The sequence below is a fragment of the Ursus arctos genome, unplaced genomic scaffold (genome assembly GCF_023065955.2).
Source record: "Ursus arctos isolate Adak ecotype North America unplaced genomic scaffold, UrsArc2.0 scaffold_7, whole genome shotgun sequence".
Classification (NCBI taxonomy): domain Eukaryota; kingdom Metazoa; phylum Chordata; class Mammalia; order Carnivora; family Ursidae; genus Ursus; species Ursus arctos.
The window spans coordinates 26,122,977-26,145,707 of record NW_026623089.1 but is presented as its reverse complement, the minus strand read 5'-3'; the positions used below and the strand labels follow the sequence as shown (position 1 = coordinate 26,145,707).

At 58.2% G+C, this 22,731-nt stretch overlaps 2 protein-coding genes across 4 annotated transcripts; both read right to left on the bottom strand.

Annotated features, from left to right (window-relative positions):
* Nucleotides 1-9,217: 9,217 nt before the first annotated feature.
* On the bottom strand, nucleotides 9,218-14,882 carry FGF8 (fibroblast growth factor 8). 2 transcript variants are annotated; one of them, XM_026493649.1, is made up of 5 exons: nucleotides 14,851-14,882; nucleotides 14,711-14,747; nucleotides 13,683-13,863; nucleotides 10,380-10,486; nucleotides 9,218-9,508 (listed from the first exon to the last, which is right to left on the bottom strand). In XM_026493649.1, exons 1-5 carry the CDS (start codon nucleotides 14,880-14,882, stop codon nucleotides 9,218-9,220), a joined length of 648 nt encoding a protein of 215 aa, XP_026349434.1. The 2 variants fall into 2 exon arrangements, with proteins under 2 accessions (XP_026349434.1, XP_026349435.1); XM_026493650.1 differs by having other exon boundaries at nucleotides 13,683-13,830.
* A 5,602-nt stretch (nucleotides 14,883-20,484) lies between these two features.
* On the bottom strand, nucleotides 20,485-22,276 carry NPM3 (nucleophosmin/nucleoplasmin 3). 2 transcript variants are annotated; one of them, XM_044382054.3, is made up of 6 exons: nucleotides 22,129-22,276; nucleotides 21,797-21,837; nucleotides 21,388-21,507; nucleotides 21,152-21,245; nucleotides 20,672-20,795; nucleotides 20,485-20,578 (listed from the first exon to the last, which is right to left on the bottom strand). In XM_044382054.3, the coding sequence occupies exons 1-5, from the start codon at nucleotides 22,244-22,246 to the stop codon at nucleotides 20,680-20,682; spliced, it is 489 nt and encodes a 162-aa protein (XP_044237989.1). In that variant the 5' UTR covers nucleotides 22,247-22,276; the 3' UTR covers nucleotides 20,485-20,578; nucleotides 20,672-20,679. The 2 variants fall into 2 exon arrangements, with proteins under 2 accessions (XP_044237989.1, XP_026349743.1); XM_026493958.4 differs by having other exon boundaries at nucleotides 21,752-21,837; nucleotides 22,129-22,275.
* Between the last annotated feature and the right edge of the window lie 455 nt (nucleotides 22,277-22,731).

Below are 22,731 nucleotides of genomic sequence, written 5' to 3'. Positions count from 1 at the left end.
CCTCGCCTTGTCTGCCCCTGTATCTCCAGCAACAACGCACTGAACCGAGTCGGGGCTGAGCTGAGCTGAACTGAGCTGAATTCCACCGGGAGCAACCCAGGGTCCCTGTTCCCACCCGGCTGCCTCTGCGCCAGCATGGCCTCACCTCTGAGCCACGTGCCCTCCTCCCCGGGACCCCTCTCTTTCTCTCACACCCCCTGCTCCTCAGCTGTCTCAGCCTTCCCCACACCTCATCAGAATTGACAGGCCAAACGTGGCCAACTGCACTGGAAGGGAAGCTTTGGGAGTCAGGGGTCTATCTGACTTGCTCACTGTTACTTCTTAATACTTGCTTTAATGCCGGGGCGCCTGGGTGGCGCAGTCGTTAGGCGGCTGCCTTCGGCTCAGGGCGTGATCTCAGCGTTTCAGGATCGAGCCCCACATCCGGCTCCTCCGCTGGGAGCCTGCTTCTTCCTCTCCCACTCCCCCTGCTTGTGTTCCCTCTCTCGCTGGCTGTCTCTCTGTCACATAAAAAAATAAAAAATCTTTAAAAAAAAAAATACTTGCTTTAATGCCTGGCACAGAAGAGATGTCCAGTAGGCTTGGCGCGTGTCAGTTCAAGGCCCAGGGGAAAGGAAAAACTTGGCATTGGCTGCGAAGAAAGAAAGTCTAGAATATTGATTCTCCGTGTTCTCTCTGCTCCTCTCTCCTTTCAGTCTTCCAACTTCAGGCAACATAGACGACTGTCTCCCCAGGCCCTGCTTTAGGGGTTGGGAGAGGGGAGGCAAGGCCAGGTCTGAGGAACAGGGTGCTAAGACCCGCACATTGGCCTCTGGAACTGAGCCAGAAGACCGTCCCCCTTGCAGGACACCACAGTATCTGTCCCCTCAGGCCTTTGGGGGCCCAGGCCTTTGGCTGGCACACCTACCTGGATAAGCGGGAGGGAGGGGGCAAGGTCAGGCGTTCTGTGCATGAAGGACCTTGCCCTTCATCTGGCCTGGCTTCCAGGCTATCTTGGGTCATTGGGCCACCAGAGCTGTTTTCCCAGGAAAATGGTCTTTCTAGAGACCCTGCCTTTCTCCTGGCCCCTCATGGCACCTCTTGGATGACGTCACTGGGGAAACCCAGGCTCGCAGGGACTTCACTCTGCCAGCCCGACCCCTCCACCAGAGCCCCTCCCCACTGTTGTTAGGAACCATTGTTCAGGCACTTGCTAGACTCTTTACAGACTCTGCAAACTCTCATCCTCATGACAACTCTGTAGGGGGAATATGTGACCCATCTGGCAGGTGAGGCAGTTGAGGCTTAGAGCAGTGAGGTGACTTGCACTTTACGCAGTTAGGGAGCTCCAGAACCAGGGTTCAAGGTTAGTTCTGTCTGACTCCAAAGCCCTGACTCCAAAGCCCTGACAGCTAACATCACACCGAGCCACAGCTGATCTCTGGTGGCTGCTGTGGCCATTTTTCTGAATCCCTGCTCTGGTTTGCTTAGGCCTGGCCAGGAGCGGGGGATGGACCATCAGTGTCAGTACAAATTCCAGGGGTGTTGGGAGAGTAAGAGACGATTCCTTTACCCTTCCTGTCCCTCTCTCTACCTGCCCCACTGATGTGATGGAAGTGACCCCACGCGGAAGCCTGCCACCAACACCATTCCCTCTGTCCCTAACACGGTGCACGATCCCACCTTACCGGGATCCCCGGGGCAAAAATAACCATTCCAGACACCGCTGCGCGCTGAGGCTCTGACCCTGGTCCCCTCCTCCCTCTCAGCACACACCTCTGGCTTCAGCCTTTTGGTCACAGCTCACCTTGTCTTCCAGCTGCCAGTCATGCCTCACTTAGCAGCACCCCTAGAAGCCACCTCTCCCTCCCTAGGCTCCTAGCACCTCTCCCCAGGACCCCCCACCCTCCCTCCTACCAGGGAGGATCAGGCCTGGCTTAATGGAAGTGGCTGGAACTTGAGCCCGAGGTGGAGAAGTCAGCCCGAACCCTCGGAAGCCGAAGACCCAGCATCCTACTGACCCAGCCTCTCCTATCACACCTGAGATAAGGCGGATCCTACACGGCGTATTAGCCGCGGTCAATGTTTTATGAGTCTGCTCCTCATTACTGAGGGTTACAGGGGGCAGGGAGGGGAGGGTGTCCAGAAAGCCCAGGGAGAGACTGGGCAGGACGATGAGGTGGGAGGGCATACAATGGCCCAGCATAGGGTGCGATGGGACAGGGGCATTTCCCTGTGAAGAAAGATTTAGCAAGAGTTGGTGATGTTTGTCAGGTTGAAATGTCAAATGTCGGAGACTGGAAACAAGGACGAGGCCAAAAAGGCAGAGGTTTTGAGCCCGGGTGTTTGGAAGCTGTGTGCCTGCGGGCAGACAGGGACAGCTGGAATTTGGTGTTGGCCCCAGCCACTCCCACCCTTGAAAGTCACTGGCTGGTTCTCCTGGTAGTTGGCTTGGGTCTCAGGGCCCGGTGCCCTGGCTCCTCGAGGGCTTGCCATTCTGCCACTCCCAGGCCTCAGGCCCAGGCATTTTCTGGTTCTCTGGGCTGGAGGTAGTGGCAGCTGCAAACCTTGAAGAGATCTGTCCAGGCTTCTCCTTACCTCCTCAAAGCAGAGTCTAGTTCCAGCCCCTTGATCTGAGTATCTCCAGCCAGGACCCAGCCAGGGCCCATCTGATTCTTCATGACTGGGGGCCGTCACTCCCCAGTGCCAAAGCTACAGACCTCGGCTGGCGTGGCCTAATGCCCTGACTCTCCTCGTCACCTGTCCTCCCTCCACCATGCACAGCCAAGGAAGGAAGGGAGAAGAAATGAAGCTCCTAGACTGATCCAGCAGCCTGAGCTCATTTCCCAGAGAGAGGTGCAGAGGGGGGTTACAGGCTGTAGGACTGAGATGGAGCCCTCCTTAGCATCTGCCAGCCAGTAGGAGGGGGCCACACGTGAGGGTCAGCTCTGGAGCCTATCCAGATGGACAGTTAGCTCTGGAGGGTCAGCAAGAGATCCGGATGGGGAAGCGGGGCAACCAAAAGGACCTCACTGGCACAGCCCTCCACAGTTCCATGGGGCTTGGGGGTCCCCCAGAGTTCCTGCCAGCTCCCCATCTGTCTCACTACTTACTCCTCTCTCCCCCACTCTCTGGCTCCTCATTCCCCTTCACTCTGCCCTTTGAAGTCCCTGGCTGCTCTGGGCAGCAAGTGGTGGGGAAGGAAGCACCGTGTGAGGAGGTTCTGAGAGAGCCCACCGGGCCCTGCTTAGATGCTTGTTCATCCAGGGTTTGGAAACGGGCACTGCAGCTTGAGGAAATTGGGGGTGAACCTGTGTCGGACAGCCTTGGATCTCCTTTTAGTAAGATTTTGCATGTCCAGACAGGCTCCAGGGGTCACCCATCCCAGGACCACCCTCGAGTCTCCCTGACCTTCAGGCATTTCAATTCTGACCCAGCCCTGGATACAGAGGACCCCCAACCCACCGTGTCCACTCAGCGGCCTCCCAGTCTGCTCTCACTTTATCAGTTGATTGCTTCCACCAACATTTACTGAAAACCCACGACGTGCCAGGCACTGGTTCGGGCACTGGATATGCATCAGTGAGCAAATCAAGTCCCTGCTCTCCTGGGGGTGGGGGGACAGACAGACCAAAAAACAAGCAGATAAGAAACAAAATAATATCAGATAGGGATAAGGGTAATAAAGAAATAAAGCAGAGAATGACAGAAGAGATCTACAGAATGAGCAGTCAGCCCTGCAAGTTCGAGAAGAACAGCACTGCAAGCAGAGGGTACAACACGTGCAAAGGCCCTGGGGCAGATACAAGCCTGGCTTGTTTGAGAAGCTAAAAGGAAGTGTGGGCCCAGTGGTTAAGTGGTTAAGCCCTAAGGTTAGGTGGACAGCCGGGCCAGAGCAGACCAGGGACTGTGTGGGCCATGGAAAGGAGTCTGAGTTCAATTCTAGATAAGGTGGGAGTAAAAAGATGAGATTTCTGTTTTGGAAATTCTGGCTACCAAGCATGGAAAGGATTGTCGGGGGATACGAGAGGAATCAGGGAGAGCAGTTAGGAGCTGTTGCCATAAAGCCAGACCTGAGCTGATGACGGCTTGGAGCAGGGTGAGGGTGGTGGACAAGTCAAAGAGTAAGTGGACTGGAGTTGAGTTAGGCTCAGGAGGCAAAGGCAGCACGATGAAAGGCCAGGAGAGGCTGAAAGAAGAGCCCAGGAGACTCCTAGGTCAAACCAACCCTACTTGTCAGCTACTTCCTTTTGGCCCTGGTGTTGGCTGGGGTGTATGACACTTAAAGCTTCAGGCCCAGAAATTGTTGTCTTGGTCCTATATCATCAGGACAGCACACTGTCCTGGTTTTCCTCCCAGCTACCTCACGGGCCACACTTTCTCAGTCGCCTCCCCTGGTGCCCCCTCCACCCCGACCTCTGCATGTTTGGAGTGCACCAGGACTCAGGCTTGGGGCTCCTCTCTTCTCCAGCTACGCTCACTCCCAAGGAAACCCATTCCGTCTCCTGCTTTAAAAATCACCTGTGTGCCGAATACTCCCAAAGTTGTATCTTCACACCAGACATCTCCCGGGAATTCCAGACTCATGCACAACTGCACACCGTCTCCCCTGGCATATTTCTTTAGTCAGCTGAGATGTAGCATATCCAAAACTAAACTCCTACTCTTCCCCTCAAGATCTGCCCTTCTGGAATCTTCTCTGTGTCAGCCAATGTCCCTTCCATCCTTCCAGGGGCTCAGGCCAGAAACCCTGGAAACGCCTCAACCCCTCTCTCACACAGCCCATATTCAAATCCATTGGCAAATCTCGTCAGCCTCACTTGTGAAAACTGCCCCAAATCCCAATCTCTTGTCACTGTCTCCAACCCGCTCTTATCTCTAACCTAGATTACTGCAATAGCTTCGTAGCTGGGCTCCCTTGCCCCCAGCTTTCTCTTCTCCACACAGCAGCCGAAGTAATCTAGTGAAAACTTCATGCAGAGCACGTCACTCTACTGCTCAGAAACCCCTGATGCTCTGCGATCTCATTCGGAATCGAAAGTGAAGTCTTTTCAATGGTCCTATGTGATCTGCCCTCCACCAGCACCCCTTCTATTTCTCTAGCCTCACCTCAGCTTCCAGCCTTCTCCATGCTCTTCTCCCTTCCAAAACACCCCTATCCTCCTTTCTTTACCTCAACCTCGCTGGCCTCCTTCCTCTTCCCCTAAATGCAGAAAGCTTGGCACTCTCTGTTCCCTCCACCTGGACGGCCCCTCCCCAGAAAGCCTTATCTTGGTCAGGTGTCTGCTCAAACATGAAGATATGAGCGAGGCCTTCTCTGAGCACCCCTATTTAAAATTGCTGCTCCCCTACCCTACCTTTCACACTCATTCCCTTCTCTGCATTTTTCCCAATGTCGTTCTCGGTGTCTGTCATACTATGTACCATTTGCTCTGCACCCCCCACCCACCCACTAGAAGAGGAGCTCCGTAATGACAGGGCTTTTGTCTCATTTCCTGCCTGTCCCTCTACCCAGAATAGAGCCTCGCCCACGAAAGGCACTCAATAAATATCAAATGAATGAATGGAATTAGGGAAAGACCTACCATCCTCAAGAGGCAGCCTGGGTCTGGAAATTAACACCTGATTTCTAGTACCAGCTTTGACCCCAGCTATGTGTCTTCCAGGCCCTAGGCTGTCTGTCTACAGATGGTGAAGAACTCCTGAGGGCCTTTGCTGCAGTAGCATTCTAGAATGATGCTTGCCCAGAGCCTCACCGTCTGTCACTCAGCTAGGGTACAAGGAAGGGTTGGACAGAACCTGGTGGAGTGAGAGGAAAGAGCCCTCACTGATTCTCATCAGGGCTTGGGTGGAGTCTCCGCTGGCCTTGAAATGGAAGACAGTTTCTAGTTTGGAGCTGGCAGGCTTCTGGGAGGCCTGGGGAATGGAGGAATGGGTGAGGGGGTCCAGCCCCACCCTCTGAGTGGGGACAAGTGGACACCTGACTACTAGGCCGCCTTCCTCCTCACGGGGAGTCAGTCCCGGTGAGGGTCTCCTGAGCTAGAAAAAGGAGGGGGGAGATCAGGATGAGGTAAGCACTGAGGAGAAAGGAGGACCAGAAAAGGCCTGTGTGGGTCACCTGGGCCTGCATGCAGGGCCTCAGGGAGTCCTGGGAGGTCAAGCCTGGCACAGGTCTCAGGTGGCCCCCAGGGCCCTCACGGCCAGAGCCCACTCTAGGGCAAAGTGGTGGACCTTTTGGCTGAGAAGAGCCCAGGCCTCCTCCCTTTTCTGGGCCTTGCCACGGCTCCCTGCTTGTTTTCCCCGAAATAAATGGACTGAGCATATTGGGCCGGCAATAACCCCTTGAAATCAGTTGTTATCACAGTTAACAACCAGTTTGGCTTCAGTTCAGGCTGTTAACTATCAAACCACTAAGTGCCGGTAATGATTGATTCTTGGCCAGTTGCAGCTTGAGTGGGCTGTAAAACCCCATTAGCGAGGGCTCTATGGAGGCGGCAAGGCGAAGATAAACAAGGTGGTGGGTGCTCTAGCCCAGCCTGGCCCCACCACTCTGGGCTCTGCTCCCATGGGTCCCTGGCCTGGGGTCCTGCCGGAAGTCAGCCCCTTCCCAAAGCCCCAGGCAGCCTCGAGGATCCCCACCTCCTGGCCACCTCTCCGCTGCCCCCAGCCACCACCACCACCAGTCATCTCCCTCCTCTCTGTAAGGCAGGTCTGGCTCTCTGGACAGCCCACCTCCTCTCCCTCGTGGCCACCACGGCACAGTTCCATCCAGCGCCCCAGAGTACTCAGGCGTCCCCCGGCCCGGGGCTTGAGGAGTGACTTTGGCCTAGCCAGTGACCAGCCTCCACCCCGTAGCCGGGGCCGCAAGCAGGGAGAGCCTGACATTCCACCCCCACCCCAGACTCCCTCCTACCCTATGGCTTCCCCCAGGAATTGCTCTCAAACAAATGAAATGTGGGCAATTACTGGGCTGGGGGCTGGATAGGCGGCCGTGCAGATGAAAGCGTTTCCTGGACGGTCTCTTCATTTGCATGGCATCAGAAGCTGCTCAGAAGGTGTGACTTTTCCCACAGTGAGACCCGAGCTCCTTGCACAATAAAGCCAGGCTGCTCACCCAGAATTAATTAAAGGGGGAGGGGAGGGACGGAGCAGAGGAGGAGGCACTAAGAGCTGGCGGAGCTGGAACAGAGATGTCTAGAGCCCCTCCCCACATCCCTGGTGTCTATGCCGGGAGATACCTCATCTAGCCAGAGCCCCTCACCCCATAGCAAGCCAGGTGGGGTGGCATGGCCAGCGCCCAGGGTATCCCTAAGCTTTCTCCTCCAAGGCTTCTCATTGAGCCATGGAGCTCCAGTCCACCTGGATGGCCTGACCCTGGAACTTGCACCTTCAGCTCTGAGAGGCCCACGTGGTTAGGCAGCCTTGGGGTGACCCCCACTCCAAAGCAGTGCCGAGGAACAGAGGCCCAGAGGGAAGAGGTTCCTGGATTGGCCCAGTAGCTGGACTGTAGGACCAGCCCAGGGCACTGTCAAAAGAAGGCAACAGAAACGGCCAGAATGGGAGGCCTCAGTTATGAAGTCAGGGCCAGCTCTGCCCTCAGGAGACCTGCTGTCTCTGGGCTGGGGCTGTCCCTCGATGTGCTGTGATGCCAGGCTCTCCAGTCCACATCCAAACACACAGCTCTCTGCCCACCACAGGTCGGCCCTTGTGCCCACACCCTGACCTGTTCTGTCATCGCCATAGTGTGGCCGGGGCTTCCTTCCTCCACAGCAGGTCTGTCCTGGCCAGTCCTTCTGACCCATGAGCTGCTGCTTCTCCTCCAGGCCAGAGTCTGAGTCTTGCTCTCCACCCGTGAACCTCCCTCCTGGTCCCCCGCCCAGCTCTTCTCCCTCTGGGCCCCATCTCTCCTGGATCAGCAGCCTCTCAGGGCCGTGGTCCCTGGGCCCTTGTGCAGCTCCTGAGCTCAGTGCCCTCTGCTCCCCACTCTCTAACCAGATCCTCAAGAGTCAGCACTGCTCCGGGTCACAATCATCAACAGCTCTCTTAGCGCTCTCCCCTCCAGCATAACCGCGCCTCCGGCCCTGGCAGCCGCTCTTCCCTTTCATTCGCTGGGGCCTGATACTCAGAAAGAACCAGCTCTGGCACCTGCAGCCTGTCTCCCACGCGGACCGAGACACACGCAGGGGCACTTTTTCAAGGTTCATTGAGGGGCGCCTCGGTGGCTGAGTCATTGAAGCGTCTGCCTTTGGCTCAGATCACGATCCCAGGATCCTGGAATCGAGTCACGCATCGGGCCCCTTGCTCAGCGAAGAGCCTGCTTCTCCCTCTGCCTGCTCTGCCTGCCGCTCCCCCTACTTGTGCTCTCTCTCTCTGTCTCTGACAAATAAATAAATAAAATATTTTTAAAAAATAAAAATAGAATAATTGAATCCATGAGCGCAGCTCTGGTCCTAGCAGAGCCATCTTTCCTGCCCCAGAGGTGGCTGGGGAAGTCTTGGCAATGACTCCTGTTAGGAACTAGGAGGTCCTTGTCTGAGAGCTCCCAGGACCTAAGAGGCTCTTCTTGCCCCTTTCCCTGCTTCTGTCCTATCAGGACAGACTCTCCGAAACAACAAACAAGGACAGGCACAGGTCCTAAGTCAGGCTGGAGGGAGGCTACAGTCAGAACTGGTGCCTGACCCCAGGGCAGCTGGGGAGCAGGGAGGGGGCCGATCCCCACAGGACTTGCTCTCCAACACACATTTTTAATACGCAAGTTAGATAAATATTTCAGTCATTTAATAATAACTAATACATACCCACCCACCCCCACTGACCCCCACCCTTAAAAAACCTGCTCTAAGGCCCCAGGCTTTCGCCCTGCCCCCACCTGGGGGGTGGAGTGGAGCACCCCCGGCGGCCCGCTCAGCTTGTCCTGCAGGCGCTGGGGTCTCAGGAGCACCTCTGCCGGCCTGGAAAAGCCCCCCACCCAGAGGGGTCCCCCCCGCAGAATCCCAGCCTAGGCCACTAACAGCCTTCCTGAAAGTTAAAAAGACAGACACCACAGCCAAGTGGAATACAAAAATAGAGCCTCTCTTCTGTTTAAAAAAACAAAACGAAACAAAACAACAACAAAAACCCAACAGCAAACAGTTATGGACAGCTAGAACGCGGGGCTCCCCCAGCTCGTCCCCAGCCTCCGGCAGCGCAGCCCCGGGCCCCCGGAGTTTCTCCGCGCGGCGGGCAGGGCGGGCGGCGCCTACCGGGGCTCGGGGGCCCAAGTCCTCTGGCTGCCGCGCAGGCTGCGCGTGAACGGCGGGTAGTTGAGGAACTCGAAGCGCAGGCTCTGCTCCGTGGTGTGGTGGCCGCGCGGCAGCCGCTTCATGAAGTGCACCTCGCGCTGGTGCTGCCGCGTCTTGGAGCCCTTGCGCGGCCGGCCCTTGCGGGTGAAGGCCATGTACCAGCCCTCGTACTTGGCGTTCTGCAGGGCCGTGTAGTTGTTCTCCAGCACGATCTCCGTGAACACGCAGTCCTTGCCCTTGCCGTTGCTCTGCAGGTAGTGGGGCCAACGCGGCGTTACTGGGCTCCGGCCGGAGCCGCGCCCCCCACCCCCCACCCCAGCGGAGGCAGAGGGCAGGCGGCCCCAGACAGCAGGTGGGCACCCCAGCAGATGGCAGGGTGGGCACGAGCGACAGCCCCACCCCCGCCCGGGCACCCGCTCTCTAATCCCTCACAAGCCGCAGCCCACCCGGCAACTTCCTGTCCTCCCGGGCAGCAGTGACACATGGCTGTCTCCGGAGGGGCTGGGCCCCAACGCAGAGGGCCGGAGAGGGGGCCCAGACCCTGCCTGCCCTGGCCTCCTGCCCACCAGTCTGGCCGAGCCGCTCGCACCCGTTTCCCCAGCTGCACCCCCACTCCCCGGGGCCCCTGAGGACCCCAGGGGCCCCAGGGCAGCCACCCCATGGGGGAGGGGAGGCCTGCGGGGAGACGCGGAGTCCTGAGCCCCAGAAGCCCAGGAAGCGGGGGGCTCGAGGCTGGAGAAGAGCCGTGACTAATGGGGCCATTTCAGAGCTCGGCCGAGGGGCTGGGCCTGCGGCTTACTGAACATTCCAAATGCTGGTACCATGTAATTGGACATAATAGCAAAGCAATTTGGCGATTTGTTAAAAAGATATATGGAATTTACCAACCCCCCCCCCCACCAGCCTAGCTTTCCTTCTTCCTCCTTTGCCTTTATAGCTTTTCATCTCTCAGGCAGTTTCCCCCCTCTCACCTCCCCCACCACCCCCCCACGCAATCATTAGGTAACCCCAAGGTGGCCCTGCGTCTCTCTGCCCACCTTGTTGGGATCCTGGAGGAGCTCTGCCAGCCCAGCCCACTCCCCAGGCCCCAGGGACCCTCCCTTCCTTCTGGGGCCTCACCTTGGCGATCAGCTTCCCCTTCTTATTCATGCAGATGTAGAGGCCAGTCTCAGCTCCGCGGACTCGAACCCGGCTCCCAAAGGTATCTGTCTCCACAATGAGCTTTGCTGTCAGGGAAGGTGGGGAGATGGTTATTGGAAGCTCCCTGACCCCCACTATACCACATCTTCACCCCAGCTGACCCTCAGAACTGTCACATCCCAGTAGCAACTTGCTCCAAGAGCAGGGAGCCAAGACGTGGGCTCCAGCCCCAGCCCAGCTGCCAATGCTGTGTAACATTGGGAAAGATCAAGTCCCCTTCCTGGGCCTCAGGCCCCCCACCTGAACGCACACAGGGGGATGGACAAGATCATGAGGCACAAACGGGGTTCTGCAGAGGAGTCCTGGAGCCCTCAAATCGAACAGACCCTCTTCTAAAACTGGACAGTACTGACCTCTATGTTGAGGCTTCCTGACTAGTGTTCTACTCACATCCAAAGATCACTGGGGATCCTTCAAACTCAAAGTAGTATGTGCGCATGCCTCACAGGTCACTACAAACTTCCGGGTGCAGCGGTGCCATCAGGTCAAACATAAGGGCCCTCTCCTCCGTTTCTGGCACCTTGGATTCTAACTCATAGCCTTGCCCCCCACCCTGCTCTGCTGAGAAGATGACAGGGATGGGGACCACTCTCCCTACACACACAGCCCGTCCATAGCCAGCTGCTTTCCCAGAACCTCAGACCCCAGCTGGGAGGCTTCTGCTCTTCTCCGCGCTTCCCAGTCACCACTGTCCCCAGCCCCGGTGTCCAGAAATCAGTGACTCAAATAGGCTTTTCTCTTTCAACCCCCATCACAGCTGGGCTTCTCACCCCAGTGACCAAACACTTTCTGTGGGTGAGGAGGGGAGAAAATCAGGCATGCTTGCCTCTCAGTTTGGAAAGCCGTTGAGACAGGGAGCTGAATTCTGTGCCTTCTGCCCCTGTGCCCTCCCCTTAGACAGCCAATTTGCCACAGAAGTCCTGGACCCTGTCTAGTCCCTGTGTAATTCCTCCCTTTGAGGCTGTCCCCAAGAAGGGAATGAGGGCTGACTTAGCTGTTGGGGATAAGACAGAAGGGGCTGGGTCTCCTGTCCTCTCTACTCCTTTTCCCTCCTTGAGAAGGCAGTTCTAGGACTCCCAGAGCTCTCTCAACATGCACTAACAAAGCAGCACCTTCTTAGTCCCCAAAACTAATGGGGGGGGGGATGGTCACCAAGGTCAGCAAGGCAGCCCTCGTTGCCCAGCCTGTGACTACCCCCGCCCCTTCACATAAGCACAGAGCTGGAACCCAATGGCCAACTCTCCAGTCTGGCTCCAAGTCAGCCAGGGAAATGCAGCTGTCACCTCCCCTCCCACCCACCTCCTCTTGGACCCAGCCAGTCTGCTCATCCCTCTCCTGAGATGCCTTCCAGAGCAAGGAGTGGCTGCCGTTAAGGGCCAGGAGGGACACTGACTGGAAAAGGGGCGAGAGGATCCCACTCTGAGGATTCTGGCCAAATGGGGCAGACAGGGATGGAGTAATCCCTCTGTTCCTTCCTGGGACCCATAGGGAAGCAACTCAGACCTCTCTGCTCTTCTCCCCCCCCCCCCCCCGACTCACACCATCCCCGCTGCACACCCTAAGCCTCTGCTCTTGGGCCCTCCTGCTGCCGCTCCTGCCTGGCAGGCAGGGGTCAGGGAACCTGGAAGGCTTCCTACGCTTGAAGGACAGAAGTGGGCATCTGACTTCTAAGGTCTGAAGATGAGCTCCCCCATGGCCAGCTTAGCCTCTTCTTCCCTCCCCAAAACCCAAGGATGCTGGACCATTTGCTCCAGTGGAGCAAACCCAGGAGGAGCTAAGCATTCGTTCCCTTTCCTTGGAAGCTGAGAAGGGCAGCAAGCAGCCAGTTTGGAGGGACAAAGGGACGGCAGGCTGGCCCTGCCAGCCCAGCGGGGGAGCTCGGCCACCGGGCAGGCCGCCCCCCACCCCCACCACTGAGAGCCCCCACTCCCTTTCCTGGATGGAGCTGGGGAGCTGGGGCCGCAGTTTACAGCGGCTTTCCCGACCGGCCTTTTGGAAAGCTTAACATTTTCAAACCTATTCTTCCACCCCAGTGACAGATTTATCCCGGGAAAATTATGTCTCCTTCTCCAGCTTTGAAGGGAAGTCAGCTACGTCGATGCAGAAAAAATGCAGTGAGACATACTCGATCCCCCAAACTGGCTCGAGAAGAGGAGAAAGTATTCAGGAAATGTTAAAAAAGGTGAAAGTAAGAAGAGTTTTAATCGCTCTGCCAGACGCAGGGGTCTCTCCAGAGATTCATAGAGAACAATCTTGAACCTCTTTTTTAACATTTACAGACTTGCAACTCCTTTCAAACTCCACATCTGAAAAAAGGCTCGTTCTTTTTCTGTTTTATATCATTCTTCATTTTTCTTCTTAGCTCTTAAAATGCCTCACCTTTTTATTACATTTTAATAGAGTCTTCCCTCTCCTTTCATGCTTGTTTAACTTGGTCATTATTTAAAGGTTTTTAAACTCACAATAATCGCTCTCTAAAAACAACACCAGCCGCCCAGAGGGCTTGCTTTTCTCCTGGTACATCCAGGACTCTGGAAATTGGCCTTGTTTCAAGGCAGGAATATTGAATGTTTTAGAAATCAATCAGTCCTCAGCTTCTCTGCCCTGCAGTAGCTCCCTGGACTCGCCACCCCACGGGGAGTCAGGAGCCTGGCTCTGACCACCACCTGGGTTCCTGGGGCAGTGGAGTGGAGAGGGCCCCTTCCCAAGCCTAGTGCCTATGTGCAGTAGGCCCTTCTGATCAAAATATTTAAAGGTTCATGGAACCCCCTGTCCAAGCTGGAAGGGCGGGGGGGGGGGCAGATTTTTCTCCCTTCTCTTTCCCAACTCTCCTTTTGTGGACCCTGGCGACATATCCTCTTTCAAGAGCTTCCCTTAAACCTGGGGCCCCTCCCGCAGAACCCTCTGTCTCCACCTGCAGCTGGGGAGGGGTGTGTGAATGGGGGTGGGGGAAAGGGAGACTCCTGGATTCATTCATCTGCTGGTCAGGGAAGGGGCACCTGTGGGCCAAGTACTCCCCAAGGTCCCTTCCCTAGCCCTCTTTTCTCCGGGTGACCCCCAGCATGCTTTTTTTCTTTTTGCCTTAACTCCTTCCCTTCTGAGCTGGAGAGGCCTCTGGCCAGGACAGATGGGGCTGGCAGGTCCGGTCACAGCACACCAGCCAGGAGAAGGAGGACATGTTCCACAAGCTACCTTCGCCCTGCCGGGTGCAGCTTGCCTTACCGAAGGGGTCCCCGTCTTCTGCCATGGCGTTGATGCGCTTGTTGGCCAGGACCTGCACGTGCTTCCCGCTGGTGCGGCTGTAGAGCTGGTAGGTCCGGATGAGGCGGCGGCTGAGCTGATCCGTCACCAGGCTCTGCTCCCTCACATGCTGTGTAAAATTAGGTGAGGACTGAACAGTTACCTTTAGGAAATTGAAAAATACACAACACGCCATTATAATGCTACTCTGCCCAGGGGCCCGAGTGGCCCCCATCGCCCTGCACGCGCCTCCACAGCCCCAGGCAGCCGGCAGGGGCTGGGGGGTCCCCCCCAACATGCCAGCTCAGGCCACAACACCCAACCCGGGAAAGTCGGGCAGACCCAGCCTAGCAAGGATGAGCCCAGAACGATCTGGACCTACCTGCTGGGAAACACCCTGGGACTACTGGCCAGCTCGGGTCAGGGAAGCAAGTTCCCTGCCCAGCGCCGCCGCCCCCCTTTCCACCCCCGCTCCCCGCCCCACGCCTTCCTAGAAAAGCAGGGCGCTTGTGGTCGGGAGACAGCGCTGCCCGACCCCTGACATTTATAAAAACAAATTTACGGAGCAAATATTGAGAGCGCAGAAATCCTAGGCACCTGATCTTTCGGCCAGACCCGCCACAAGTCTCCCCAGAGAGCCGCGAAGAGAGTCCCTGCGGCGGTCACCGGGACTTCTGACAACGAACGCTCCCTGGCCCCAGCTCCCCATTCCTCCGCAGCCAGGTGTGGCTGCCCCTAGAGTTCCCCACCCACCCCAACCTGGCTAGGATGCATGGAGTCCGAAACCTTGGGTTCGAGCCTCGCCGCACACTAGCTGTGTGACCTTAGGCAGGGCGCTCCCTCTCTGTTCCCTAGCTCCCTCCTAGGGCAAGTTCGGGGCTGGACTTCTAAGGTTCCTGCCAGCCCTACCGCGCTGGCCGCAGGGTCGGTCCTCCGGCCCCTGCCCGACCTTGCCAACCGGCGGTCCCCGCCGGCCCGCCCGGGCCCCGCCGCCGCGCAGTGCGCCTTACCTGGGCTTGGAGGCAGAGAACCAGCAAGTGCAACAGCCTGTGGGAGACAAAAGCGGGCGGGAGAGAGAGGGCGCGGGGTGAGCGGAGAGGGCGCGGCGGCGCGGGCCCGGCGGGGACGTGGGGGCGGCGGCCGTACTCACAGGCAGCTCAGCGCCGAGCGGGGGCTGCCCATGGCGCGCGGCCCGGGGAGCACCGAGAACCCCGGCGGGATCACGCCGGCCCGCGGGCGGCCGCGAGGGAGGAGCCGAGGGCGGCGGCGGCCGAGGAAGGCCGGAGCGCGGGAGGCGGGCGGCGGTCCGGACGCGGCTCCGCGGGTCCCGTGGAATGTCGAGCTCGCCGCGCCGTGCCGAGTGGCTCTGCGCCGCTGCCGGAGCCGGTGGCCGCTGGCTGCTCAGGAGCCGGAGCGGGCGGGAGGGTAACGGGCCGGCAGGGTGGGTGGGTAGGTGGGAAGGGAGGGGGAGGGGTGGGGGCGGGGGGCGCCGCACCGGGCGCGAGGGGGGGAGCGCGGGGCGGGCGGCCGGAGCCCGCAGCCCCCGGCTGGGAGCTGGGGCCCGGACGCAGCCCGGGGCGGGGGCGGGGCGGACCGGGGCGGGGCGGCCGGCGGGTCTGGGATTGGGGGTCTGGGCTAGGGGAGGGGTCTGGGGACCGCGGGAGGGGCGGGGGGCGGCCGGCTGGGGCGCCTCCTCGCATCCCCGGGCTGACCCCTCGCGCTCTAGGGGTCTGGACCCGCGGGGATGGAGGGGGGCGCCTCGGGCTGGGGCTTCCTGGACGGCGGGTGTGCCGGGGTCGGAAGGTGCCAGGTCCCCACCGTGAGGCCGGGTCCGCTTCTGCCTCAGGCTAGGCGGCGGTCTCTGAGCCACCTACTGTGTGCTTCGGCCCTGTGTGTCCCCTGGAAGCGGCCGCTGACGCGGGAGCGAATGGCTGTGCGCTCGGCTCTCGGGCAGTGCGTGCGCTGCGGCGACGGGGACCCGACCCCCCACCCCCACCTTTCTGCGAAGTGACCCTTCCTGCGGGTCTCTCCTGTCTCGCCCCGTCTCCAGGAAGACCCTGGGAGCGAGAAATGTCCCCTCCGCCATTATCACCATCACCCCTGCTTCCGTCCCCCACACACTAACCTGAAGAGGAACCACGAGGCACCTACGTGGGAGAGCCTAGAGGTCCCTGGCAGGACCCATGGTCGCTGCCGCTCTCCCGAAGCAGCAGGCGGAGGGGGCAAAAGTAACTACTGTCAGCTGCTTCTCCTGGAGAAGAGACTTGGATCCAGGCCGCCTAGGCTTTCCCTCTCAGAGTCTCATTATTGGTGCACTGGGGCATTTACACACCTACTGGACTAGACGCGGACTGGTGCTTTGTGTCAAGCATGGTGGGGGGGCGCCAAAGGAAGGAGTGTCTAAGCCTCTCCCAGCCCCTCAGTGCTTCTGCCCAGGGGCTTCTGGAAACCCTGAGCCGTGGTGCTTCTTTGGGAGCAGCTTGGGTGGGCAGAGATGCGCTGGCACTGATACTTCTGAGGAGCAGGGGGAGCCCTGATGCCCTACCCTGCCGCTGCACCCACCCGTGACCTCCCCCGCCCCACCAGCACCCCGTGTCCTTGGGGGTTGCACTGGAGGGGTTGGGGTGGTCCTGAGAAGCCATTAGGCCAGAGGCAGTAGGCAGGTCCTTGTCCAGCAGTACTATCACGTTCTGCCTGCCTCCCCCTTCTCTGTGCCCCATCTGTCCCCATGCCCCTTTCCCCACTCCCAGCCATGATGCTAACACTGAGCAACGCACAGATGGGGAAACAGAGTCAGAGGACTTGTCTCAAGACCTCACCCCCTCTCAGAGAAGAGGACTCCCCGAGCCTACCTGTTGCCCCCGCTCCAGGAGTCTGTTCACTCTTCTGGCTCTTGCACACACAGACCTCCAGGCAAGGACCATGTCTTTTAGATTGGAACTTGCAGCTCACAGCACCGAGCTGGGCAGGGTTGCTCTGGAGTTGGCATTTGATGAATGAATAATGAAGAAACCGGCTGAGCATTTATACCTCAGCCCATGAGTGGCTTCCCCGGGAAGACTTGCTTCAGATAATAATCGTAAGCACCACTATTTATTGAGCACTTGTATTTGCTAAAGGCTGGACTTGTACTGTCTCAACCCCGCTAAGAGGTGAGCCCATGAGAAGGGAGACAGGTGAGGTGGGCTCCAGTGCCCACAGCCCAAGCCAGCCCTTTCCCTCACCGTCCTCCTCTTACTGAGCGTTACGTCCCCAGCGGCACTGCTTCAAGCAGGCACAATGCTCACCATCTTAAACACATGCCCTGCACATAGTAGGCCCCTGAAAATGGTTATTCGTGTGCATGAATGAATGAGTGGAGAGATGGAGAGCAGAGGGTGGGGAGGGCCTTCTCCCCACCAGGGACTCAGCCCTCTGAAAAGTCTGATGAGAACAGCATGGAGCAGGACCCAGGCCTGAGTCAGGGCAGTCTAGCCCATCCTTAGTGTGCATAGGCTTGGAGCCACAGCTAGAGTCACTCTGGGCACCAGCCCTTCTCTGGAGTGGGGATGGAGGCCAGAGAGCATCTGACTCAGGGTCCAACCCTGGTTCTGGAGCTCCCAGAAGGTTCTGAAGTCCCTGAGCCGAACCTCAATGACTGTAACCCATTCTGTCCCCTTCCCCAGAAGAAATGAGCATACTGGGACCTAAAAGTGTGGAGGTCAAGTTTTAGTGCTACCCTTTAACCTCTATCAAGGGGCCTTTCTATAGCACAGAATTCCTTTACATTTGGAGAACTTCCCCCAAAAGGAACCCTCATCAGTTTGGGAGATTCTTCTCATCTCCCCAGAAGTCTACGTCTTGAGGTGGGTGTTTGGGGGGAGAGGGGGAGGGAGCAGATGGGGACACCCTCACATAGGGCTCGGGATACTGCCCGGGCACACCCTGTGAGTGACAGATGCAAATATTCCGGCCGGGCCCCAGCAGGCCACTCTCTCCCTCCCTCCCTCGCTTGCCCGCTTCCCGGCCAGCTCGTTCCTTCCTTTATCTTATCAAAGACCCGTAATTACAATTGCTATTTTGTTTCCTCGAATCTGCAATCAGAGCTCCCCCGGCCCTGATGAGGGAGCGCCTGTCAACCTGATCGCTGAATGACAGCCCGGCCACCTTTCCCGGCCGCCCCCACACTCCGCAAACACAAACATACACACACACACACACACACACACACACACACACACACACACACACACACCCTTGCCTCCTGCAAACACAAACACTCCTCGCCAACACAAACAGCCCCTCTCCGCAAACACGCCCTCGCGGGGACCCAAACACACACCTTCAGCCTCTTTCCAAACGCATCCTTCGACCCCGGCCCACCCTGGGCCCCTCAAATCCACACCAGCCAGAGGGGGCCGCCTGGACTGCGGCGAGCTCCACTGCGCGCGTCCTGCGCCCAGCGTTCAAAGCGCGGCGGACTCTGCACCGACTGTTCAGATGCAAATCGCCGCGACTACGTGAAGCACTTCGGGCCCCTGCCCCGGAGTCGTCTCCCCTCGCCCCTCAAATACAGCCCTGCCCATCCTCCAGCGGTCTGCAAACCCCGGCGAACGCCTTCCTCCCTCAGTGCCCCGGCGCCAAAGTGAATTGGTAGCTCTCCTCCCGTGCGCTGAGCCGACCGAAGGGGCAGAGAGGAGAAGCGGGGTTGGAGAGGGAGAAAAAACAATTCCCAGCTCTGTCCGCCGGGCGCCCCTTCGGGCCGGGAAAGTCCTGGAAGAAGGGGAAGATGTGGATTGGGCCCCCGCTGCGGGCAGGAGCGCGCTAGGCGCCTGCCGGCGGCGCGGGGAGAACCACCCAGGAAACAGTCGAGGCTTACAATGCGCGCTCAGCGGCTTCGCAGCGGGTAAATACCCGAGCTGCACCACGCACAGAGGTTAGATGGGTGGGTTGGGGAGGCTTCCCCCAGAGGTGACTTTTCGCTGCACTCAGCCAGTCTCCCGCGCCCCCAACCAAGCACGTGCCGAGGACTCTAGAGGTTATAGATGAGAGGAAGGAGAGCTCTAACAAGAGTTCTAGCGAACGAATGAATCAATCAATCAAAGAACGAATGCAGTCAGCTTCAGTGACTTACTCCTCGCTTTCTGCCTAAACTTCGGCACCCCAGGCCACTCGCGGGCGAGACAACTCACGTAGCCCCCCTGCGAGGCGGCGTGGGTAGCCGCACGGCAGCAGGCGGTTTCAACCTCGCCCACCAGAGGGCGCGATCTGCAACTCCCCCTCCCTCGGGACCCCTGCCACAGAAAGGTGAATGGTCTCGAGCCTGGTTGCCCCACCATGCTGGTTCCCGATGGAAGCACTTCGGGAAAGCCTTCCTGGAGAGGAGAAAGGGGCCTGCGACCCCGATCACTGCAACACAGAAATCACTTTCCTTTATCCTCAACTTGAGAGAAAAGGGAGGTTAGAGCTCCTCACCACGGGAAGGGGGCACCTACTCCAGGGATGTGTGTTGAAGTGGGAATGCTTTTCAGTGTTGTGGGACACTCTCCAAAGTTTACCTTACCTGCCCCACTACCAGCCCCTTTGGGTTACCCAGGGACCCCTCCCACTTGTTCAGTCCTTTGCCCAGCAGCCAGTGTGGGAGGGAGTGGGCCCGGCCGCACCATCCCACACCCCACTGGGCACTGTACTCTGTCCATCCTCAGCATGTCCGGCCCCAGGCTGTCTCAGGAGTTAACCTTTTGTTTGTTTGCTTGTTTGTATGTGGGACATTGAAATACGCCCCCCCCCCCTCAACACAGCTGCTGAACTGCTGACCCCAGCTTTGGTCACATATACACTAATGCTCAACACCAGGTACTTCCCTTTCTCTTCCTGGCATAGCAGCAGTCAAACCTCAGAACACCTGATTACAGGCACCAGAGACCCCAGACCAGGCGATGTGCTGGGAGTCAGAAACCCCTTAGCCAAGAGGCTGAATCCCAGAGGCCCCTCTCTGCCCCCATATGCCAGGCCACCCGGATTCTGGTTTCCCTGTCACCCAATCTGGCCAGCCCCCTCCATCTGGCCCCCGGAATCAGGTTTCTAAGGGCCCAGACCTGCTCAGAGACAGCCTGTAAGCCTGGAAGGAGGAGCAAAGACTGGCCTCTGCCCTACCCCTCACAGGCCCTCTCAGGGCCTGAGCCCCTTCGTGGAGCTAGGGATGCACATTCCTTGGACTGCTTAAGCCCCCTTATCTGCCCCCCTGCCCATCAGCCTGAGTGCTGACAGAGGCCCAGGCCCCTTGTTTAGACGCTGATAACCTCCTGGGATGGCCCTCCCCCACCTGTAGGGGCTGGGAATGGGCTTGGTGTTGGGAGGTCCTCTTTTAGCAAGGCAGTTGGGGCCCAGGCCTGGCCTGCCCCCGGGGTCCTAGGGATAGCAGGATCCCACATTTCCTTACCCTCCCCAGGCCCAGGGCCACCCTCAATGCTGCCACAGTGCCACCTGGTGGTCCCTAGGGGAATGCCACACCAGAAGGTAAAGAAGCCACACAAATGAGTTGCAAAAAACTCCACATCACTTTATTTCAACCTTTATCCAAAAATGTAAAAAGTATTAAAAATGTGTAGTCCTGAGCTTCAGATGCTGATCTCCAATTTCATAGGCAAGTGGGGAGACACGGTGAGGACAGAAGTTCAGAGTTCCTCCCAATCCTTGAGAAAAGGGAAGCCCCAGGTAGGGCATAAGATTAGAAAAACACCAGGACTCTATAAGGGATAGGACCACCCCTCTCTCCTAGCACCAGCCCTAGACCCCACCCACCCACCCATCCTCTTCAACGGAGAAGACACATTTAAATTTCTTGAAACTTGTACAGGAACATGGTGCATGGCACAGGTGGCAGGCAGCTAGCTGACCTGAGGAGAGCAAACAAGGAATCAGCATCTAGGCCTTCACCTGCTTATCCTACCCCATCCCAGACCTTGCTGGACACCCTTCTCCCAACTCACCAAGGAGGCTAGGGCCTACCCCTCTGCTTCTTGGCAGGCAGGATGGGGCACAACTCAGCTTCCTCCTCCTCACTACCTTCTTCTTCACTCTCTTCTTCCTCAGAAACGTCATTGCTTATAGTAACTGGTGGACACGCAAGCAACAAAGGAAGAGGAGGTTAAAGCCAGACCCCCTTCATACCGCATGTCATTTATTCATGCCCTGTGGTGCTTGGCTTGCAGGGATCCTGACCTCCCAGAGCTTATGATCTAGGTGGGAAGAACCTCAGATACTAAGATGACAGAGAGCCAAAGGAGACCACATTAATGGATGTGGAAAAGTTGGGACAGGATTCATGCAGGAGGTAGGCTTGAGTAGGACAGAGAGTGGAGGGTATAGCCCCTGTATGGGAGCTGCACTAGGAGATAAGGCTGGGATAGGGCAGGAGTGTGGGAGGGTGGGATGGAGAATCCATCAGAAGCAACGGAGAGGACTCTCACCAATCTGGTGCCTCCCAGTGATCCGCACAGGGCCAGAACCTGACTTCAGGCGGAAGGTTACAGGTGGCTGGAGCTGGAAGTCATCCAAACTGAGCTGGAAGGAAGACAAGGATGAAAGCCTGGCCCACCCCATCTTGTGATGAATCAGTCCTTCAGTTCTTCAGTTCTCAGTTCCTCACCACCACCCACTCTCCTACCCCCCACCTCCATCACCCGGCATGGTAGGCGAAACTCACCATGGGTTGGCAGGACAACTTGAGGTTGGCCACAGGGACTGCAATCTCCTGGTGGTCATGATTCCTGGCCACGACTTCCACAACATTACACTCATCTTTGGCCCCCTCGGTGAGGCAGAGCTGGGAAGAGTACATAGGGCCTCTGGGTCTCCCCAAACAAGGGTTGGCACCACAAGTGGAGGCATCTACCCTAGAACTTGACCCCCTCCCCCCAGTGGTCCCTGGATCACCTAGCCAGGGAAGTGCCTATGTGGGGGGCAGGCAGAGGAGGTGATTCCCAGTAAAGGGGACTGCGGGGGACGGGTGGAAGCCCCCGAGTTGCCTGCTCAGGACCAGCTATTCACCACCCTTCCCCGCCCCTCACCATGGTCAAAGCCAGCACATGCTCCGCATCATCCTCTTCCTCTACCTTGAAGGTGAAAGAGCGGGTGTGGCCGGAGAGCTCACAGCCTAGAAGAGGTAACAGCGTGTGTCTGAGCGCGTGTGGGGGACGTTCCACCAAACCTCTGTCACGTGTAGCCGTGGTCAGACGGGCCATTTACGCGCCCACTTCTCGGGAACACCTGGGGCGCTCGGTCCTGAGCCCCGCCCTGCACATCTGGAGCAGGGGTCGCACCGCCCCCTTCCGCTTGGGCTGCCGCGTGCGGGGCCCCCACCCACGTCGTGTACCCATCTGCATTCCTATTCAGCCCTGCCCCTGACCGCCCCAGCACCACCTTCATCCCCTCCTTTCTTCAATACCGAAGAAAAAGCTGTCCATAGTGACCGGAGCCGGGACCCGCAGACCCCCGATCCCCCCGGCCCGGGTTCGGCTTTCCTGACTCAGGAACGCTAAGGCGGCGGCGGTACCGGCGGCCATGCTGCAAGGGCCGTCTGGGAACTCCGCCCCCGACACGTACAAAGCGGAGGACTCGCCGCTGGTTCCGGCCCCGCCTATTAAAGGAGCCACGGGCGTTTGATAGAGGAGGGACCGAGGCGCAACCCGTCTAGGGGAGCCCGCTAAACCTCTGGTCCGACCGTTGTGTCGGAACTGAAGGGAGTAACAACCCAGAAGCATGGGTTTTTTTTAATGTTAATACCATTGCTTATTTCCATGACCACGGTTCTCGAGGGTGGCCCCTGCCTCCATTTCCTCTAGCTCCTCTCACCCTCTTGCTGTCTCCATTCCCCCAATCCAGGGTAAACTTTCGTTAAAGGGAGGATAGATAGAAAGCGGAAACCTGGAACGCCTCGGTGGCTCGGTTAAGCGTCTCCCTTTGGCTCAGGTCATAATCCCAGGGTCAGAGAATCGAGTCCCGCGTCGAGCTCCTTGTTTGGCGGGGACGCTGTTTCTCCCTCTGCTGC